This window comes from Lygodium microphyllum, chromosome 21 (assembly GCF_053477565.2).
Source record: "Lygodium microphyllum isolate KBCC chromosome 21, Lygodium_microphyllum_v1.1.10, whole genome shotgun sequence".
Lineage (NCBI taxonomy): Eukaryota > Viridiplantae > Streptophyta > Polypodiopsida > Schizaeales > Lygodiaceae > Lygodium > Lygodium microphyllum.
In genome coordinates this window covers 118,368,714-118,392,380 of record NC_141155.1, presented here as the reverse complement: position 1 = coordinate 118,392,380, position 23,667 = coordinate 118,368,714, and the positions used below count along the sequence as shown (strand labels likewise).

At 40.8% G+C, this 23,667-nt stretch overlaps 1 protein-coding gene across 1 annotated transcript in view; it reads left to right on the top strand.

Annotated features, from left to right (window-relative positions):
• The window catches only part of LOC148018479 (uncharacterized), a 36,060-nt gene extending 15,737 nt beyond the window's left edge, over positions 1–20,323 (top strand). Inside the window, exons 2-5 of the mRNA XM_087661624.1 lie at positions 14,814–15,231; positions 18,888–19,033; positions 19,129–19,247; positions 19,349–20,323. Coding sequence (XP_087517750.1) covers positions 15,017–15,231; positions 18,888–19,033; positions 19,129–19,247; positions 19,349–19,450 — 582 coding nt within the window. The 5' untranslated portion in view covers positions 14,814–15,016 and the 3' untranslated portion in view covers positions 19,451–20,323. The remainder of the gene's footprint in view (positions 1–14,813; positions 15,232–18,887; positions 19,034–19,128; positions 19,248–19,348) is intronic.
• The last annotated feature ends 3,344 nt before the right edge of the window (positions 20,324–23,667 follow it).

Sequence of the window (23,667 nt, the reverse complement as noted above, 5' to 3'; positions counted from 1 at the left end):
ATTGCATTTAACCACCGCTGATTGACATTGGAACCATGGGATACACTGTTGGACATTTTGTACATTTGACATGTTAACTCTTACATATCCTTGCTCAATGCTGGTGGCAACATTGGAAAGATCTTGTCCATTTTGAAAGGCCGATATGCCTTAATTGATGGCATCCATTATCTGATCTTTTCTCTTTTCTTTGCCATATTCTCTTTTCTTTGCCATATAGACTAGTATGCTGTCTACTCGACCAATTGACAGTATTTCAGCAATCTCTCTTGATTCCCGTGTCCAAATGATGAGATTTTTTAATTCAAAACGGAGGGTATGATGTCCTCTACAAGCTGGCGACTTTCTCCATTAGAACCACTGCACAATTCTGAAACCAATTTTCTAAAACCGTCCAGAAAAAGACAGCACCCTGTTTTGGCCCTGTTTTACACCTGCAACAACCTATAACTCATGTTTAACACCTATAAACTCTTGGGTAATAGTGTGGGCACCTATGAGGTCTGTTGGGGCACTTTTAGGGACAATTTTCGAACATGTAGGGAAAGAATGCTGGAATTTCTTTGCACTAATTTCTGTAACTCTTGTAAACACTTGTAAGCCTCTGTAGATATGTGTAGGCTTGTAATAACCTGTCTAGAGCCCTGTAACAGATTTGTAATTGTTGAATACTGCCCTCGACTATTGTAGATCATCAAGAAGTCTTCAAACTCCACTGAGCACCTGTGGTGAGGGATATAGTGGTAGTTGAGGCTCCTTAAATGGGCTCGGGACTACTAGGGGGTGGGCAAAGTTCCGCCTCAGGCATGGATGTTCACCCCTTTGGAGTCTTTAGTAGTAGGGGAAGGTCACCTCACTATTGTCCAACTACCTCGTCCAACATCCGACTTTTTCCTCGTCAGGTATTGAACATGGCCGATTCAATGCAAGGCTAATCAAGCATGTCTGAAATGCAGTGATTGAAAATAGTCATTTACTCTTATGAGATGCAATAAGGATGAAATTGAAGAGATCAAATGATTGGGAATAAGAGGGATTACTCGGCCAATTAGTGACTTAGCGATTTGCCACCAGTCTCTTCCACAATGGATTAATTCTCTTCAATGCTCGAGCCAACCAATCAAGATTAGGAATAAAATGAATTGTTCAATGGTAGAGAATTTTCAAACAAGCTAATGCACAATAGAACCTTAGAAAGCCATATTAGGTAATGATATTTATGAATCAAGCATTCTAGCCATGGAAATGGCTTGCATACATTGGGGAATTAAATTCTTGACTCTCCAAACAAGTGGAATAAGGCTTAGCAATTGGATAAGATGGGGGCATCAAGAACTAGTAAGCTATCTTTTCAATGATTTGTTGATGACTTGATGCCTCAATTTCAATTTACTCTCATACCATCGATGATTAAGAACTTATGAAGATCCCTTCTCAGATGTTCCTCAAGCTATCTCCATGCTCAAACTAAAGGAATTTAGCCTCAAGACTTGAAATCCCCAAATTAGGGTACCATTGAAGCTTCAAACTTCCAATAGTGCTCCTGGGATTAATCCTTGCCCAATACTTGCATGAAATTGCTACAGGAGACTCCTTTGCCCAAGATTGAAAGCTTTACTTCAAAATTTCTCAAGATTCAAGCAAATTTTGAAGTATTGTGCTGTTCATAGAGCTTGATGAAGAAAATGGCTTCAAATGAGAGGGCAAGCATATCAATCCATGCTTAATGGCCAACCTTGAGTGTGATAGAGTTGAAATAGAGCCAAAGACTAAAGAAATCTTCAAGAATCTGTAAGCTTTGAGCCAACTTCCATGGCTGCCTTGCTTATCCTGTAAGGAAGAGAGTAATAGGTGGCTCAATGGAAGAGAATGGCCCAATCTTGGTCCCATGATTTGCCACAAGTGAAAAGAATAGGCTCTGAAGCTTTGGAATGATAAATCCCCTTCAAACATGAAATATTCTAGTCATGAATCACTATTGTTAATTGTTGTTTGTATCATGAGGACGTGGAATTTTTGGATGCTTTGCTTTTGGTAGGAATATTTGATAAATTTAATAATCAAATGTGCAATGTTGTGATGCACATAGCAAATGTTTCACGTTAAGAAGCCAAGGACCTCGAGGAAAATTTGAGTGTCAGAGGCAAAAGTTATTACTAACAAGTTATGCTAGCTGGGCTCTAGGTGACAGTTGGTGTCAGTTTGGCCCTAGGACAATTAATGGGCCTATAAGTAAGAGTGGTATCACAAGGGACTAGGCATTAATTAATTAAGTAATACTTGTCCATGGGTCAATTAAGGCTTGGGACTACTTGGGGTTGCAAATGGCCTAGCCAACTAAATTGTGGATGGGCACATCGAATTTTGGGTAGGGTCAACAAGGGTTGAATTAATTAATTCTGAAATCTAACTAAATGGCTGAAAATTGCTGAAAATTTGAACAAAAAGATTGCCCACTTGGCAAAAATTCCCATGCAATGGGGAAGAAGGCTGTTGAGGGGTTGTAGAGGCTCATTTAGGGCATTGGGGTTGAGAGAGAGAGAGGGAGGGAGGGAGGGAGGGAGGGAGAGAGAGAGAGAGAGAGAACACAGGTTGGTGGTTGCATTTTCGTGTTGTGGAGACCATTTGGAGGCTGCCAACGGCAGGAAACACCTTCTAGGAGCAAGTGACAACATTTATGAGGGTTATAGGAATTGGTGATAGCATTTAATGCAGGTGATAGCCATATTTGGTCAATTTGGCTGCATGTGACACCTTTTGGCGGATTCAGACAAGGGTAGGAGCCATTTCTTGGGGTTTCTTGTGAGGAAATTCAGAAATTTCTCTCTACAGCATTTTCTCAATGTCTTTAGCCTATTCTCTAACATTTTCAGCACATCTCAGCCATTTGGAGCAGATCTCAGCCGGATTTGGTGGATAGCAAAGGAATTTCTGCTGTAAACCCTAATTTACAGTAGAAATTAGGGTTTAGCAGAGCCACATTGGGACCCTTGCTAGCAATTAGAGGCATTGAAGCTTGGAATCAATAGCTGGAATTTAAAGAATTGCCAAGGATATTAGATGCCAGCCCATCCCAATTGATTTGGGGCAGCATTTGGCCAATTAAGGTTCAAGAGTTGATAAGTCTTGGGTGAAGATCAAGGGGCAATTTTCTTAAAAGGCTTATTGATCATTTATGACAGCAAGGGGCATTTGGATCAGCAAAGGAGATTGAAGGATCTAAGTTGTACTTCTTCCAATTGCAATATATGTTAAAGCAATATTGTAAGGGGCGCTAGTTTTGGGGCCAATAAGGTGTCCAATATCCAAGATTATATGGTAAAGTGTGCATTTCAATTTGGTGAATTTTGTTTGTTGCGGTAATTAAGTGCTAAATCAAGTCATTACCACCCTATCTGAGGAGGAAGGTTGGTTTCATGGTTCCATTGTCGGGATACCATCAAATCTCTTGACTTGGTGGACTTGAGGCACTTGAGTGCAAGCGAGAAGCTTTGTGCTATTGCCGAATTTGTTCTCAATTGAGTAATTACATCTATATGTCATCATATAATGAGATGTAGTCAAGTAGGGATGATACTTTTCAGTATGAACACTTGTATGGGAAAGAAGAAAATGCAATCCTGATATTGGACAAGGCTCATAGCATGGACAACAAGCTGAAAATGTTGTTGTTGGTCAAGATGCAGGGCCTTCAAGGCAAAATGATGCGGATGAACAGCACGGGGAAGAGAAATTTGATGATTAGTTTAAAGATCAAATGAAGAAGGCAACAAATCTCTTTGCTGAATTGGCAAATGATTCTCAATTCACTCGATTTTTGAAAGCTCCAACGAAGAAGAATAAGGGCAGGAAGAAGAAGTAATCTTCTACACCTTCGAAACAACAAGATGCATCGAAGAGAATGCCAAAGCCTTCTCATGAAGCTTTTAATGATGCTAATGAAGAAAAGCCATTGGTACTAACAAGACAAGGAATGCAAATGCAAGGCTATCATGGAAGTGCCAATCTTATAGATTTTGGACAGCTAGGTATGTATGCAATGATGGGGCAGTCAACATACTTTGGTGGTGACACTAGTTTCCATGCAATGGTTGGTGAGGGACCGCATATGGGAACCTATGGCACAACTTCTTATGGTATGCAGCCACCTATGCATAGTGTGTAAGGCCCAATTTGGGAATGGTTGGTACCATGCATAACCCGATGTATGGAAGCATTGGTTTGATGCCTAAGACAGAAAGTGGCATATTTGGTAATGCATCTGCATCCTCAAATGTCTATGGGGCTTAAGGAATGAGTGCTGGTTATGCAAATGCTTCTTTTTGTGCTGGACATGATGCAAATACAACAAATGCACCCCTTTTGTAAGAGCCAATGTATGACAACTTGACTTCCAAAGGGGCAGCAAAAAACTATGATAAGGGTGAAAAATGGGTGAAGTTTGAGTCCTTCAGTGGTGCCTAAGATAGGCTGAAAGTTGTGTCTTTTATTCAACAGTTTGATGTTGTCTATTTGGGGAAAAACTTCACCGAATCCTCTAAGATTCAGAAGGAAGCCACTTTCTTGAAGGGGAATGCATTGCAGGGGAATGCATTGTAGTGGTGGTCCATGCTCTTAATGCAAGGTAGAGCACTATCAACATGGGTATTATTTAAGCAAATGTTTGCATTGAATTGATTGGCTAGTACCTTTGAGGTGGACATCATGATAGCTTTGAATAAGCTAGATGCAAAGGAATTGAATGCAAGACCTTGGTGCTATAAAAAGAAGTTTTGGGATGCTTTGTTGCCAGTATCTTCTTATTGTTTAATTCCTCCTTATGAGCAGGTGAAAAAGTATATATGTGGGTTGCCTAAAGGAATCAAGGATTTTTGCATTAAATCCACCATGTCTAGCATGTCTTAGCTGATAGAGATTGATGCTATAGTTGATGCATTGTTGCATGGCAAAGATTCAAACTTCTAAGAAAGTGGGGAGAAGCCGAATAAGAAGTTGTCAAAGGTTGATAAAAGGGGCAAATTTGAAAATCAACTTGAAAAGAGGTCGAAATAGCAAGGTAAGGACTAGAAATCACTTGCACAACATAGGGAATTAATGGCTGCAAATAAATGCTTTGTTTGTGAATATTAGGGTCATATAGCTAAGGATTGCCCCAAAGGCAGCAAGCTGGAAAATCAGATAATCAGGGAAATCCTAAGGGGAAGAAGCCAAAAATATCAGATGGATTGGTGTCGGATGTTGTCAATGATCTGCCCGATGATGATGTCACCAAGGTATGCAAAGTGCGGGGCAAAATTAGATATCAACATATTTTGATTTTCTTTGATGATGGAGCACGATCCAACTTAATCTCTATGGATATGGTAGCTTGTCTAGGCATCAAAGAGGATGAGAAGGGATCCATGGGGGGAGTTGATTTGGCATGCAAGGGCCATGCAAAGCCAATCACACCGCTCATTGGAAAGCTTCATCTCCACATCCAAGGATATGTGGACAACGAAGAGTTTTTTATTGCTTCACTTGAGGATTGTGATGTCTTGCTTGGAATGCCATGGTGGCATCTTATGTATGCAATGATTGATTCACATGGAAAGTGATCACTATTCAGTATAAGGGCAAGACCTATACTTTGGATGTAAAGTTGAAAGGGGAATTTGTATTTGTTGTATCGGCTACTATCATTTCCAAAGGAATGAAAAATCACCTTTTAGTGTATTTAGTTTTTACTAATGATAAGGTTGATAATGAAAATGTTGGGAATATGTCAAAGTTAGAGAAGGATCGCATTTTATTTTTGAAAATGTATGTTGATGCTTTTCTGAGTCACTTTGGGGGTAGCTATTGTGTGAAAAGCCAGAGGATCATGGTATAGATCTTATCCCTGGAAGTAGCCCACCTAATAGGCCACCCTACAAGGTAAGTAGAGCCCAACAGGAGGAGATAATGAGTCAGGTGAATGAGCTGTTGGAAAAAGGGTGATTTAGCCTAGCTCATCTGATCCCTTGGATTGATAATGTTATGGATAGATTGCAGGGGTAAGGCATATCTAGCTGCATAGATTTGAAAGGTGGGTATCACCAAATATACATTAGAATAGAGGATGTACCCAAGATAGCTTTTAGAATATCTTTTGGATTGTATAAGTCTCTTGTCATGCCTTTTGGATTTATGAATGCTCGTGCCACTTCTAATCAGATAATGGATCGCATCTTCGGGCTACATAGGGATTTGTGGACACCTTCTTTGATGACATGATTGTCTACTCAATGAATGAGGCAGAGCATAGAAAGCATTTGGATATTGTGTTTGATGAGCTACGTAAGCACAGGCTGGTCATTAATGATAAAAAAAGTGAATTCTTTTTGCATGAAATCCACTTTTTGGGGCACATTGTGTACTAGTCACTGTGAGATGTATGCATATAAGTATGGTTTTTATCACGTCATTGAATCTGTACTTTTGCATAATTTTGGGATCTCATTTGCAGTCAATTTGAGCTGAGTTTGTGATTAGTTTTGTGATCAACATATGATCAGTTTATGCTTAATTATGAATGGTTTTGAGCTTGATTCTATGGACAACATGTTTAGTAAATGCCATTGACAGTTCAACCATGGTTTATGCATAGTTTATGCTTTACTATGGTTCTTTAGATAGAACAATTGAGAAATATGAAAAATAGATACTTCCGATGAGTTTTTGGTGACGACTGTAGAATTTTTTTTAGTTTTATGTTATGTTTATATTGGTAGGAAATTTTCAACAAGTCTTGGGAATGTGGCATGGTTAAACAACAATGGCCAATGTCGTGAAAATTGTGATGCCTTATGAAAATTCAAATGTAGTATACTTTTGCTTGCAACTGTAGTGCAATTGAGGATGATTGCAAGGATTTTAAGGGAAAGGTTTGTCACGAGGACGTGAAAGTTTTGGATGCTTTGCTTTTGCTAGAGACATTTGATTAATTTAATAATCAAATGTGCAATGTCGGGATGTACATAATAGATATTTCACAGTGATAGCCCAAGGACCCCAAGGACCCCAAGGAAATAGTGGGTGGCAAAGGCAAAAGCTGTAACAAGTTATACCAGCTAGGTTCTAGGTGACAATTGGTGTCAATTTGGCCCTAGGACAATTGATTGGTCTGTAATATAAGTGTTATGGTGGTGACACTAGGGTGGGTCTAGGCATTGATTAATTAATTAATGCTTGTCTATGGGACAATTAAGGCTTGGGACCACTTGGGGTTGCAAATGGCCTAGCCAATTAAATTGTGATAGGCACATCTAATTTTAGCCAGGGTCAAGAAGGGTTGAATTAATTTTCACAAGTAATTAATTCTAAAGATTAGTTGAATGGCTGAAAATTATTGGAAAACGGAAAAAGAAGCACTTGGTAATAATTTCCATGCAATGGGGAAGAAGGCTGTTGGAGGGCTATAGAGGCTCATTCTGGGCATTGGGGTTGAGAGAGAGAGAGAGAGAGAGAGAGAGAGAGAGAGAGAGAGAGAGAGAGAGAACATGCTGCTGGTTGTATTTTCCTGCTATGGAGACTATTTGGAGGCTTCCAACCCCATGAAACACTTTCCCAAGAGCATGCGAAAGCATTTATGAGCTCTACAGGAGCTGGTGACAACATTTAATGTAGGCAACAACAATATTTGGCTAGTTTGTGTGAGAATGCGTAGTGGAAAGGAAACAAGAACATAGAGATAAAGAAACAAAGAGAGTTTGTAAGAAAAGAAGAACGAAATTTGCATTGAACAAGGAACAAATGTTGAATATAGAAGGAGGACTAATCAATCCTTGCACTGAGTCCACAACATCAGTGAGAGCATCAGATTAGGTTGATGATGATGGCAACAATAAAGACGGAGGAAGGTGACGGAGTTGGAGTGTGCACCTGCCAAGGAAGAAGGAAGATCTGCTAAGTGAGTGGGGGTGGCTATAAACAACCAAATACCCCAAATTTGGCCAACCTACAATCTAGGACTTGAAAATGGGCAGACCAACATTCAATGCTAGAAAAATGTCAGATATGCATGGAAAAATCTTGACAAATGTGGACAATGTTCGGCAAGTTAAGGCAGATGGGTGGATGTAGAAACTACGCAAGAAATGCTCGCAAAATTGCGATTGGAGAAGAAAATGCGTTGAAAGGCAATAAAATGGCTGCTCTAGAATGAGCTACCTCCTTCGTCAAAATAAGTGATAGACATGTCAAGGCTCTTAAAGTCCTTGGTCGTATTGAGATTGAAGCTCACAAGCAAGAGATGACAAGGCATGACAATCATGATTGCGAACACCTCCTCTTAGATACTCGATGTGGTGGAAGGCCAAGGGGGAAATGGACCTTGGGATGGCAAGAGGAATGCCAATGTTAATGGAGTCCATCAATGTAGACCGTTGATGGAGAAGCTCCTCATGATCTTGAGAAACCCCTTTTAAACACTAGGAGCTAGGAAGTCCACAGCCACATCATTGAGATCACCCCCCCTTTGAAAGGGATGAGACTCCAAGGGTACGAGGGAACCATCGAAGGAGAGGATGGGGGATGGGAAGGAACCTATGGACTAGATGGTGTACAAGCAAAAATGGATGTAGCAATAGATAAGTGCATCGAAGGACCGTGCATAAGAGGAGGGGAATGGAGCCTATAGAGCCTGCTCTCTTACCAATTTATCGCAATAATAACTCCTATAGAAAAATCCTCAATACAAACGGTTTGCTCAGTGAAGACGACTTGGGTACCAAGTCTGGCAAGGCTATAAACTGAGAGGAGTGAAAAGGCAAGTTCGGAACATAAAGAACTTGTGAAAGAGAGCACGATGCGTTGTTGGGAATAAAGGTAAAGTATCAATACAACTAATAGGTAGTGATGTAATGTCTTCAATAGTGACCGAATCCTCAAAAGGGCATATCTCCTGCAATAAATCACATCATGGAGTCATATGACTAGAAGCTCCACTATCAACCAGCCAAGGCCTCCCAGAAGATGAGGCAACCACTAAAGAAGGCTCTTCTGACTGAACAATATGAAGGAACAATGACTCATGAGTAACTATTGGAGTAGAGGTACAATGCTCGGATGTTTTAGTGCCATCCTTCGCTCTCAGACAAAGGTGAGGGTACTTCTTCTAACATTTCTCCTTTGGACATGTCCCTTTCTCACATTATGGGCATTTAGGCTTCTTCGAGTAGGAGTCAGAGCTTGAAGATTTCTCCTATTGTTTAACCTTTGACTTTCCTTTCTTCTTCTTTCCCCCTCCTGAACTTGCAACAAAATCTTTGGTGGAGGTGGATCCACTAGTAATCTCTTTGGCGTGCTCGTCATGCTCCAAAATAAGTGAGACCAGCTTTTCCCCATAGAAGCTTCGCACGGGTCCTTGATGTCAAACTATGGAGATGGTAGTTGAGTCAAGAGAATCATGGCTATATCCTTTGAAGATATTATCCTACTGAGGGATGCAAGCTCATTCCTCGTATCCTCCAACGTATTGATGTGGTCCTTTAGCATGGAAGAGTCATCAACAACGAGTATTCATAATTTCTTCTCGAGAGTAATCCGGTGGGTAGATGCCTTTTGATGGTCTAAAGAAGCAAGCTTCTTCCACACCTTTGCAGCTTTCCACAACTTGTATACATGCATGATACATTAGGACAGAATCCTATAAGCTCACGAAGATGAAAGATCGGGCTCTACAATTGAGCTGAGTTCATAGGGCTGCACGATCCATTGATGATTCTATTATGGGATTCTCTACTGGACAGGGATTAGGATGGGTAACAACCTCCCAAAGATCAAGGGTATCAAGGAGACACTCCACCTTACATGACTAAAGCGAGTTGTTTGAACTATCAAGCTGGTCTTCTTTTGGCAAAGAAGGGAGTATGAGCACTTGTATAGAGGGCGCCACGGATGGCCTTTGAGGCCAATAGAACGAGCCTTTTGTGAAACATGGAGAGAACGGTGAGGAGAGGGATCTCGTACAAATGGGCTAGGCAACCTTCGTTCTTCACAATCTGTGTGAAAATTGTCGTAATAATCTCACCGCCATTTGGAGGAGTGATGAGAATGCTCCTCATTTGTATCATCAAAGTTGCAAAATTGGCTATAAAAACATCTTTGATATCTTGCAAGACACCCACAAGAAACTTACGTTTTGGTTGTAGACAGCCCCAAAATAGAAGGAAACGACCACATGATCACAAGGAAGTCGATGTAGAGGGCCCACGTGTGGCTGGGGGGAGATATATTGTTGCCTACACAAAGAATGGTGCGTTTGCTGAGGAGAGTTATCACTTGGCCAAGAGAGAGGTGCATTTGCTATAAAGGATTGTCACATGTATGAGGAAGCTTGTCGCCTTTGGCAAAAGAGTGGGTTGGCAGCAAAACTGGTACTTGGAACAAGAAAAGCTGATGCCTCCAAAAAGTAGAAAGCTGCGTTTTCAGCAAAATGCTGATGTGGAAGGGTGGCCACTTGGTAGTTTGGGGTGGTCTCCTTTATGATAGATCAGTGTTGTGTCCCTCTTAGGCGATGATACTATGTGTGTGTGTGTGTAGCGGAAAGGAAACATGAACATAGAGACAAGGAAACACCGAAAGATTGCAAGAAAAGAAGAAAGAAATCTGCCTTAAACTAGGAACACTTGTTGAATATAGGAGGGCTGATCAGTCCTTGCATGCAGCCCACAACATCAGTGAGGGTATCGGAACAGGTTATGACGGCAACATTTGGAGATGGAGGAAGGCGATGGATTTGGAGTGTGCATGTGCCAAGGAAGAAGGAAGATGATCTGCCAAGTGAGTGGGGGCAGCTATAAATAGCAAAATACCCACAAATTGGCTGACTTGCTATCTGTGCCCCAAAAATGGGCTGACCACCATTTAATACTGGAAAAATGTTAGATGTGCATGGAAAAATCTTGGCAAATGTGGACAATGTCCAGTAGGTGAAGGCAGATTGGTGAATGCAGAAATTGCTCAGGAAATGCACACAAAATCGCGACTAGAGGAGGGAATGTAATGAAAGGCAATGAAATGGCTGTGGAAGATTGAAGAATCTTAGTTGTACTCCGCCCAATTGCAATATAAGTTAAAGAAATACTAGAAAGGAGCGCCATTTTTGGGCCAACAGGGTGTCCAATGTCCAAGATTGTATGGTGAAGTGTGCATTTCAATTTTGTGAATTTTGTTTGTTGCTGTAATTAAGTGCTAAATCAGGTCACTACCACCGTGTTTGAGGAGGAAGGTTGGTTTCAGTTCACTTCTAGGGTTTTAAAGAAAAGATGGAATGTCCAAAGAAGAAGTATGCCTTCAATACTTGTCAATGAAGCTTCCAAATGCAATGGCAAAGCATAAGAGCTCAATGGCTCAATGAAATAGGCAAAATATGTTGTTGTGTTACCAATCATAGGTGTGTTGATGAGGGGAATCTGTGCGTGTCGCAAACATGGATTAATCGACTTCAATACTAGCAAAGAAACTACTCCATTTTGAAGTTTATGGAGTAAGTGATACTCCTATAACATCTCTTTTGTTCATGAAGGCTTCTATGGTGAGAAAGAAGTAGATTCCTCTGTGGATCCTTGTTGAAAAGCTCGAGGAAGAAGAGAGAAAAGATTGTACTCTTTTGTTCATGAAGGCTTCTATGGTGAGAAAGAAGTAGATTTCTCCGTGGATCCTTGTTGAAAAGCTCAAGGAAGAAGAGAGAAAAGATTGTACTCTAAAAAGTAACTAAAGACTTAGTTGTTTGTAGCCCTTGTGAACACCAATTTGTCCAACTATATTAAAAATTAGCTTGTAAAGTGGCCACGACTTGCTAAACTGGCAAGAAGACCACCATTTTGTTGCAGATCTTGGCCCAAAGCTTGAAGTTAACCATGGTTTATTGTAGTAGAGCTTGCCTAGTCATGGTTACAAGAAATAACTAGGCAGTGACCAAAGCTTCAATGAGGGCAACCAATATTTCTTGCTTGGAACCACAAAAAGCTTGAAAATGACGTCTTAGTTGGATCAAAAACGTGGTTTTGATACCAATGTATTGGGAGGAGCCTCTAACTAGAGCCTTCTAATGAGAAAATAGATTGAACTCTTGCAAGAAATCAAGAAAATGATAAAGCCATAGCTAAATCACCTTATGCATATGATTGAGAATAGCCATAGCCACGAAACACAACGGTGGACATGAAATTGCGCAAGAAACTCACCTCTTGCAATTGTGGACATGGACACTCACCTTCATGAAAGGTGGGAGGATGGAAATCTCAAAGCTCCACAAAGGAGAACAATTATTAACGATCCAAAGTTACAAAAGATTACAAAAGATACCAAAATGTTACCTCTCTCTCCTTTTATACCTAACACCATTATTATGGCAGTCAAATATGTGGAGAATTGATAGAGTTAAATGCCATCAACTTGGCCACAACAGCTATGAATTGGAAGTCATACGTGAAGATTTTTATGCATGAATGTTCTTGAAAGGAGACTATCAAAAGAAACAAAATTCCTTAGAATCTCTCCAGTATTCCTACATCAAAGCAGTTCACAAAGTAGCTCATCAATGTCACTTGTGGAGCTGGAAAAAGATAGTTTGGTTTCATTTTGGGAGATCTTTCAATTCATGTTGACTGTGACATCCTGTCAACCAATGTCTGATTCTATTTACTTCTTGGGGTTCCTAAAGAGAAGCACAAGTTGTTGCAATGGCACCTGTGAAATTTCTCTAGCATCACACAACCACCTTTTCCCAAAGAATATCATCAATAGAAAATATACAATTTGGCTTAGTTATGCCCATCTAGACATCATGCATTTTAGAAAAGCTCATCGAGGATGAAATTTCTAGCATTGAAGAGGTCATACAACTAGTAAAGCAAAGATGGAGCTTGTTTGTGTACTACTACCAAGGGATGGAGTGAAACCATTCTTTAAGTAGTGTACTACCAAGGGATGGAGTGAAACCATTCTTTAAGTAGTGTGCTTCCATCTTGTCTCTGTGAAAGCACTCTATATGGAGTCCACTTAGTGCAGGCCTTGACAAAGACAACTCTTGTATTATATGATATTTGGAGTAAAACTGTGGAACATGTGAATCAACAAAACATTGTTTGGATTGTATTTAATGGAGACTTCAAATAGGGCAGCAGGAGGCTTGTTGTATGCAAATGTCATATGGAGTCCATGCATGGTACATTGCCTCAACAATTTGCTGGAGTGCGTTGGTTCATTACCATGGTTTAAAAGTATCAACTTCTTATAAAGAGATGGTGTATTCTACTCATCACTGTTTCTTTGCCTTTGTACATGAACTTTGCCAAAAAGGATCTGTTGAGAAATGTGGAGACTAGATTTGTGTACTTCTTGATACTTTGCTATTTGTGCAAACATGAGATTAGCAATAAAATAATTTGGTTGAATGTCCACAGTGAGAGCTCGGTCTATTTCTAGCATAGGAATGACACAAGTATGCTACCACTATCATCTGAATTGGGATGATCGAGCTAAATTGCTAGAGGTTGAAGAGTTTGCAGTGATGCAAGGGTACATGGTGCAGAGGTTGTTCTAAGTTAGAATTCCACATTGCAAAAGCTGGGTCCTACTCCCAAGCCCTACTCTTACGCAAACATCAATCGGTGAAAGACCAACTTGTCAGCTGCTACAATAATTTGGAGATGTTTAGATGTTCTCAATAACTTGGGCCATCAGAATTCTCACCCAATTTTGCTTATCATCAGCATTAAATGGCCTCGAGCGGCCAGCCACATTTCCACAGAGATAATGAGTTGTCTAGGGTGCACCTAGCTTGTTTTTGCTAGCAGCAACTTGTTTGCTGACATCTGAGTCTCCTTGAGACATATATGGTAGCTTTTATAGAATATAAGAGGATGCATTCGGTGTGGGATGCAAGGGATGAGGAGGAAGAAAACCATGCCGGTGTGAGATGCAAGGGATGCAGAGGAAGAATGCGATGAGATTTGGCTTACAACTAAAGACTGATGATGATGTTCATGAGGAGAAAGGAGGGGAGAGACGCCAAGAGCCAATATTAATTATTTATCCAAACACTCTTGTCTAGATTTGGCACTTCTTTGTAATTCTTAGCAATAATCATTTTTTATTAACTTTCTAAATCATAAGTCCATCATCACAACACTTATGCCTTCTGTAGTATTGCTTGATGTTTTGGGTATCTGTTACATGCGACGGTGATTCATATTTAGCTCTATTACTGAAGCAAAGAGGAAGACTGCAAGCTAGATAATGGTGGAGTTCTGGTGTATTGTGTTCACCCTGCATGATAATCAGTGGATTGTTTGCTGTACTCTCCAGAAGAGAGTGGTGACAGGAGCGATGTACATTGGGCTGTGACAGCAAGCTATATACCGTCATTGAAATAAAAATTCTATTGGGTTTACTTGTGCTGTGCAGGCACAATCTACTAAAATTCAATGGATGAGAAACTGTAATCAAATAAGTCTAAATTTAGACAGTCAATAAAGGAAAAGGGATGTTTGGCAAAAACTGTAATATATATTTTACAAGTATCATAAGTAGATTTTTAGTAGATAAAATATGTAAATATTCGCTATGTTTCCTCTTGTAGCCTAAATCAATTTGGTTGTATCATTGATTCACTGCATATTTTCACTGTCAAGATCACTGTGTTTTAGTGTTAGACACAAAAGTATGTCCTATTACGCTTATGCTTGCAATTGATATACTTCTTAGGTTGCTTATCAAGTTTTGTGACGTTTCCTGTACTCTCTTGGCACGTTTGTAAACATTTATTATTGTTTTGGAATCTGCAGACACCTCAGTTACTTCAAGCATCAAAGACAAGGTGGAATGTGGGACTGATAAATTGCCACATAGGGCAGTTGAGCAGACGACCTTCTCCTCATGATACTAAAGCTATAGATCCACAGGCTGGAGTCACATACACGGGGTTGTACGGTTGAGTAGATTTGGTAGCAAAGTGCATCAGGTCTGCATTCAAGGTCACCATACAGATATGAAGCTTCGCTTTGCAATGGTTTGTGCTTCCAATCAGAACCGAAGTATGGAAGCACATCTTCAGCTGTTGAGGCAAGGGTTGGATGTTTGCTCATACGGAACTGGTGCGCGTGTTAAGCTACCTGGACCATCTATCAGAGAACCAAATATATACGAGTTTGGTACACCATATCGGGTCATGTTTGAGGATCTTAAGCGCAAAGACCCTTATTTGTATCCTACAAACAATCGCCCCATTAAGTGAGGTTTCAAGAAAAGAACTTGTATGTCATTATAGAACAGAAGAATTAAGGTTGTATGTCTCAAGACAGCATCCTTCTGTCTAAGCTTCTACACATGGACTCTGTCACTTCCTTATTGGCATATTTCAACCTGTACAGCATGTTATTCCTAGTTTGTACATTTTGTGCCAGTAATACTGTATTCCACTTCTTGTGTCCCATTTCTGTTGATTACTCTTGAAGTGCTTATTGATCTCTTTTGATGATGTTTACATTTTTAACTGGTGGCCCTAGGGAAATGTGGATGGAGGGTCTCTAAACAGTATGCTTCATTGAGCTAGACAAGGATAAACTATTATAACAGTGGCTTATATTTTCACTCAGAATGGATAGATGAAGTATGGACACCTTTGTGTTGCATGATATAGTAAAGTGATTGTGTCCCCCTTGAAAAACAAACTTTGAGGGAAGACCTCTTTAGAAAGAATATGCTATCTTATGCCCCAACAAAAATTGTAGCACTCAAATCTAGAAATTAAAGGAACACCTAAAGCACAGATGCACCATGCCTTTTGGGTGGAGTGATTCAGGGTAGCAATATATTGTCAATATGCCGTGTGCTCTGCTGTTGTCTTGTACATGCGGTAGCCATGAGTAAAGTACTGAGCTCTGTTAGGTACGAGGGCTGCTGAACTTGATGTCCTTTGCTGCACGCACATGGATAAGCCCTTGATTACTGAAGCCCTTGATTACTGCTGTGCTTTGGGCATCCTGATCTTCTTGATTCTTACCTAGATAAGTGTGTCTATAATCATCTGTATCCAGGTAAGTTGTTGGAAGTATGTAAGCTATCGGATCTTTAATGTCTGGGGAAAGAGAATGTATGATAAGGGAAAGAAGATGAGGTGGCTAGACTATGTTTCTGATGAGTTGGACTATGCAGGTGGCACTTTCTGAACCCAATTATGGGTGGTAGCCAAACTGATTTGGCTTAACTGAACTCTGGGTGGTATGCATAAGGAAAATTGGTACAATTTGAGGCATTTCCATCTCTCTGAAAAATAGGGGCTAGCACCTAGTAGATGTGTGACACATGGGTGCACACTTGGTGCCGTACGAAAAATTGAGCACATAATCTAGTCATTATCATCCTACGAGTTTAAAGTAGTATGAAATTCTATTGCTGTCTCAAGTTATTTGGGAATGAAACATGTTTGTCATTCTGAAATGGCATGTCTGGCACAATTCGCTACAGGTTGTAAATGCAAGCACATGGCCAGAGTTGTTGAAAATGTATGCGAGAGTTCATAGTATCTGCTTGGTTATTTTTGTTGGTTTTCCACTCATAAAAAGAGCATATGTTTGCAGCAGGCCATTCTAGGGTTTCCCTTTTTATTACTCTTTTCCTCATTCTGTGACGTGTGAAAGAGGGGTTTTGCTTATAACGGCATCAAACAGCATCAAACCTTTTCTCATATTGTGACATGCGATAGATGGGTTTTGCTCATAACAGCATCAAACAATGCCAAACAGAGTTTCTTCTTGCGTCAAATTCTGAGATTCATTAGTATGCTGGTAACAGCATCACTTATTACACCTTTTTTGCCAGGAGTATTGAAACTTTTATTCTCAAGAAGTATAGAAACAGAAAAGAATGTGAGAAGCTCCTGCAGCCGGCCGTCGAATAAGGCCATCATCTACAAACTTCACCCCTTTTGGTTAACAAGGCTTCTTTTCTGCAAAACATGCAAAATGTGACTAAAAGATGAGTGCGAATGTACTAACTACTCTCTAGACCACAAAATGAAGCCTCAAGCAAAATGCTTCAGAACTTTAATATTTGATAAAAGCAACTATTTTGAGAAGCATTTAATTGATTGAGAGGGTTCAGTTTGTGGTCATATGAACATGCTGTACCCACTACTCTGACACACGGCTTGATGATACCAAGGCCTGAGAGTGACGTCTCCTGAACCATGTTCTCTCTGTCCAACAGTTCCAGGGGTTTGCCTGCTGATCTTACCCAAGCTAGTCAGCTCTAAATCTTTGTGTAGAGGGATAGCTCTATCTGACAAGTTACTTTGAGAGGGTTCAGTTTGTGGTCATATGAACATGCTGTACCCACTACTCTGACACATGGCTTGATGATACCAAGGCCTGAGAGTGACGTCTCCTGAACCATGTTCTCTCTGTCCAACAGTTCCAGGGGTTTGCCTGCTGATCTTACCCAAGCTAGTCAGCTCTAAATCTTTGTGTAGAGGGATAGCTCTATCTGAACAAGTTACTTTGAGAGGGTTCAGTTTGTGGTCATATGAACATGCTGTACCCACTACTCTGACACACGGCTTGATGATACCAAGGCCTGAGAGTGACGTCTCCTGAACCATGTTCTCTCTGTCCAACAGTTCCAGGGGTTTGCCTGCTGATCTTACCCAAGCTAGTCAGCTCTAAATCTTTGTGTAGAGGGATAGCTCTATCTGAACAAGTTACTTTGAGAGGGTTCAGTTTGTGGTCATATGAACATGCTGTACCCACTACTCTGACACACGGCTTGATGATACCAAGGCCTGAGAGTGACGTCTCCTGAACCATGTTCTCTCTGTCCAACAGTTCCAGGGGTTTGCCTGCTGATCTTCCCCAAGCTAGTCAGCTTTAAAGCTTTGTGTAGAGGGATAGCTCTTATCTGAACAAGTTACTTTGTATCTGTGACTTGTGTATCTAGAGCTGGATGGAGCAAAGAAACAAATGTCTGTGATTGCTGGGTTGGAAGTTGTGTGCTGTTTGATCCCCACTTAATGTGCTACCACTCTTTGCAGGAGTGCTGAAACATATCGATTGCCTGCTGGCTGCACCCTGCTCCCATCTATAACCAGTCACAGCAAGGGACATCCTGTATGGAGTTGGTTTTAAGGTGTGCCAAAGCCTCATGGCCTTGGTTTGAGACCCTTAAAAGTCCTAGACTTATGTTTAGAGCAGGGAGGAGGAAAGGGGCCTCTAATACTCACAAATCACTGTGTATACTGCCCGTTTCTTGCAGCCCAAACACTGTCGGGGATGGGCAGTATCCTGCTGAACCGATTTCTATGCCAGCTGTCCACTGATGCAGGAGCCTAGCCATGAACTATCTTTAGCCTCGCGATCAATGGAGCCTACGAAATTATATAAATAGATGTTGTGTGCACTGCTTGAGTTGCTGCTTCATTCTTTGATTGCTTGCCTCAGAAAGGTGGTCTGTTTCGAGTATTTCAGCCTATATGGAAGTACGGTTAATCCTTTGCATTAGCAGCAGAGCCGATTTCATGCTGATTTTGGGTGTAGTCTAAGAGTCCTGATCAGTTACTAGCTAGACTGATTCTGTGAGGCTAGTTTGTTTTGCTGTTTTTGCATTAGACAGGACACTTCCTGTGCCATGGTGAAATGCATGTTTTCTACATTATATGATTTCCCTTTGTCTGAGCTATGATGGGCGTGGGGTTGGGTTTAAATGGATGCAAATGTGTTGTGCATGCCTGCTGCAAGTTCTGCCTTAGGTTGCTATTTAATTTGTGTGGGGCATTAAAGGATTGACACAACAGGAAGCCACCAAATAAGTTAATATAATTTATTTAAACGGTTTAGACAAGATTTGAGCCTTGACTACTAATTTAGATACAAAAAGAATGGGCTTCTGCAAATGCTCAAGCGGAACCTGAGTGTTAAAGAAGCTCCACAACGGTGGCAAGATAATGCTGCTGATGGTGCTTTTGATGTGGTGTTCACATTTGAAGAGAAGGTGTTTGATTCAGTGATTGAAGGTAAGAAAACCTGAAGTTTTTAACGAAATTTTGTCGAAACTAGCTCTTCCAAGCCAGTACAGAATGCTCAAGGGACTGGTGGAATTGTCTTGTAGACCTCCAGAATCGGGAGCAGAGCTTGATGAAGAGTGCTTTGGTGGTCAATCTTGATGTCAAGGATAATCATGATGGAGCTGCAATAGGAGCCAAGCTGGCCCTCAAGCTATGTCAAATGGTGAGTTGTGAAATCTGATTGAGAGTGTACTCAAGCCTGCTGTTGTTTTAAGAGCCTACTCAAGTTTTCTGTTAATTCTTTTGGCTGTTTCTTTCATGCAGCTTGAAATGTCGGAGTCATGGGAGGATGAGATTGAGAGCATCATACAGAGATTTGAAAAGGAAAACAAAAGAAAACTTATTTATGCAATTTGCTTTTACTGATCGGAGTATTGTACTTCGAATAACGTTGTATCATATTATTGAAAGTTGATGGCAAGTTTCTGCAAGAGAATTTTTGTGCAGAAAGAAATGGGCTTCTCTAAAAGGGAAATACACAAATCGGATGAAAACCAGTAATTGAAATTGCTCTTACCATAGGATCCTGACTCGTGCAACCAAGCACTAGGAGATTGTTCAGGCCAATGCTGCTTGGAAGTGTGGACATTTTTGAATGAAGGCCAAGATCTGCACCACTATGCTTGCACGCTTTCTCCCTCTCATATGCTTTTACATGGAATCGATGGAAGCTCTTGTTGAAGTGGCACTTAATTTGTCTAAAGGGAGTTGATGGCATCTTATATATGCACCATGCGTTAAGGCAAGCCCATATTGGTAACAGTGCTTGTAGAGCCTTCAACAGTGATGGAGATTGCTCTGTTATGACTAATCATGTGTAGCTCTTCCATTGACAGTTGTTTTTCTCAATGTGTATAGTCTTACGCCATCTAAATTGAGACTGAAGTCTAAAATTTATTCAAATTTCAAGCTGGAATGTATTCATATAATTTCTTTTGACCATAACTTGTGATTTCAACTGCTCTACCTATATTGTGGCTATTATTGCAAGATGTCAACAATTGATTACAGTTTAACTCTGTTTTTGATGGTATATCAAAGTATTTTTTGCTAGAAGTGCTTTTGTGGGCGGAATAGTTAAGGGTTTGTGTGGCTTTGCTTACAGCTTTCTCTCTTTTTGATTGTGTTTTTGTTTCTTGTCGAGCAGTTGGAGTGCCCACATTCATGCATTGTGGGTTCTTAATTCAACCAGCAATTTTGTCTTCTCTAGGTGCATTTTCTCATTTTTGCTCTTGATTCACTGTTGACAGACCCAGCGATGTAACAATCTTCTCTCTCTCTCTCTCTCTCTCTCTCTCTCTCTGTGTGTGTGCGCGCGTGTGTGCGTGCATGCATGCGAGGCACTTCCCCGCAGATGACAGAAGATGGCAAATTGCCTGCAGAAGACACAAAGATAATCATTTCTTAGATTCTGGCCTGGAAATTCCTTGTGCATCCCTCTTCCCACCAATTCTTGGATAGAGGAAGCTCTCAGATATGTTTAGACCTTTTCATTATCTTTTTTTCTAACTCGCAAAAAACAACCAAGAGAGCAGGCAAGCGCAAGGCTTGGAGGGGCGTGGGGACTCTAGCTGCATGGTTCCTGAGATGCAGGTCTGGATGAAGTTTAAATCATGGGAATCCTTCCGACCTTGGTCATGTGGCCATGGTGCAAAAGGTGTTGAAGCTCAACCATCACATTTTGGAAATCCAGATCTGCATGTTTTGACTTGTGTTGGTGTCGTGCTATTGGAGATGTAAACATTGTAGAAGATTGGGTTGGATGCAGCCAATTTGAAGTACAGCATGCTCTGGCCAGCCATTCACATTTGTCAAGGAAGTATGGCTGACTTTGCAAGGGACAACCTATTTTAAATAATGGAGGGAAATGCAGCTGCAGTGAAGTGCAACATCCATCAATTGTCATGTCTGAGCTGCCTTCTGGAAATGCATCTCAAAGGAAGAGGTATGGAGCTGCAAGAAAAAACTTGCCTTGAAGGCAGGAGAGGATAACTTTTCACAGATTCACGAATCAGGAGTGCTACTGCACACTCTTTCAAGGGAAGGTAAAGAAGGCTGAAGCCAACACTGGGACCATGAATCAAGGAATGGAGCAAGAAAAGGGCCAGGGATGGAAAACAGATTTGGGACTAGGACAGGGCGAAACAAACATGCAGAGAATCAAGTAGGGACCCGGGTGTATCCTGTTCAGGAAGCTGAAGGTTTATCAGTGTGACCATCAATGTCAGCAGCGCTACCATCAGCTCTTCCTTACCCTCCTCTTGGAAGTGGGAGCAGACACCATGAGGTTTTAATCGAGGAGGAGGAAGACAGATGATAAGCCAGAGAGAGTCTGATAAGGTAAGACAGGAAGCCACTGTAATGTGTGGAGGAGGGTTTGCTGAAGCTAATATCTCTGGACTGTCTAGCAACTTCACAGAACAATTTTGCAATCAAAGTTCTTTGAATCTCTCCTAAATGGTTGGAGAAAGACGGACAGGTTCTCACGAGGGTTGAGGAAAGTCAGGATGCAGAAAAAGAGGCAGAGAAGTACAAAAGGTAATGAACAAAAAGAATGGTGGTAAGGATTCAGTAGAGAGTCTCAAAGTTTAGCTACACATAATGAAAATATCATGCCTATAACTACAGTGGATGGACTTAGTAATGATGCAAGTTTTGAAGAACAAGGAATCCTGTCAGCATGCGAGAAGACAATTCTTGCAGAGCTATAGTTGCTATAGACAGAGATCCAGCAGATGCACAACCTACTATAAATCAAAGAAGTTGTGCACTTTGTGAATGGCGTTTGGCTGCTGCAAGTGATGGAGTTCATGGCAAAATACAGTTCTCACCAGAGTGGCATCGGTTCTAGTGCTGCTCCCTGTGGTGATGTTGAATTTATTGAAGAATAGAAATCATACCGCCCATATGCATCCTTATCACCTAAGTTAAAGCAAATCAATGTTGATGGTAAACCTCAAATATTGGCCCTACCAATTTTTGGCTCATATTGGGTTATGCCTTGCACAGACAAGCTTGCAGACTTCTATGACCTGGTGATCAATGCAGGAGTGCTTCGTGGGCTTTGGATTGCCTTCAGAGGTAGTGTTGGCAGTTTGGGCAGGGATACAAGCAGAGTTACCTGCCCATTGAGAGTACATCCATATGATTTGCAGGTTCATAAACTGGGTCAGCCTGTTTATGGGAAAGGCATCATACACATACGGGCTTTACTGTACCACTGTCTAATCTGTAAAAACCTGGAAAGCCTGATCTTCCGAAGGGTCAAGGCAAAGGTAGAATATCTCCAAGGCCGTTACTAAGGTCCTAAAGTTACGCTCATCCCTATCTAAATAGACTTGTGTTGTCGGCAAACTTCACACCAAAAAGCTTTTGGAACTCATGGATGGATAACCTAATGCCTTGAATATTTTGCAACTCTCTCTCAAGAAGAAACTCATGGCCTTCGCTATGAATAAGAACAAGAAGCGGGCTAATAGGACAACCTTGTCTCACTTGGATGTTGAATCTCTCTTTACTAGCTCTATTGGTCATAACTTGGCTATGTATTGAGGAATAAATAGCCACTACTACCTTGACCCATTGCCTTGAAAATCCTATCCCTATGTATTGTGTACTAAGAACTCTCAATCCACGTAGTCATTAGCTATCTTGAAGTCAAGGTGTACAATAAGATCCTCGTTCTTGGAATGAGCAAGAGCGATGGGCTCCTAAAGATGTGCCAAATGTTGTCTTGGACAACGTATCTAGGTGGGTTGGATAATGTTTGGTACCAATGGGACTAGTTTGAGATTGATCTCTTTCACAAGGAACTTGTAAGCAAAATATCTTTAAGGCCGTTACAAAGCTCCTAAAGTTACTCTCATCCCTATCTATATGAACTTGTGTTGTCACCAAACTTCACATTAAAAAGCTTTTGGAACTCCAGGATGAATTACCCAATGCCTTTAATATTTCGCATCTCTCTCTCAAGAAGAAGCTCATGGCCTGTGCTACAAATAAGAACAAGGGGGCTATTGGGATAATTGTGTCTCACTTGGATGTTGAATCTCTATTTAGTGGTCCCATCAGTCATAACTTTGCTATGTATTGATGAATTAATATCCGCTACTACCTTGATCCATTGCCTTGAGAATCCCATCCGTGGTATCATGTACTCTTTAGGACTCCTAATAAAGTCAAGGAGTACAATAAGATCCTCATTCCTAGAATAAGCAAGAGCAATGGACTCTCAAAAGGTAAAGATGATGTGTTAGATGTTGTCTCGAACAAAACCTATCTAGGTGGGGTGGATAATGTTTGGTATCAATGGGACTAGTTTGAGACCAACCCCCTTTGTAAGGATCCTATAAGCAATTTTAAGCAAAGTGATCGGCCTTCATCGTGTGATATTCAATTTATCCCCACATCCCTTAGAATGAGGTGAATTAGTCCCTTGGAAAGTCTTCGTGGCATAACCCTTGATATGAATCTCTTGGAAACTTGAGATGAGGTATGTATTGATAAGTTCTCAATACCTCAAAAAACACTTGTCCAATTCTTCTTTGGACACTTGGTTGAGGGTAGTATCAAAAGTGTCTTCT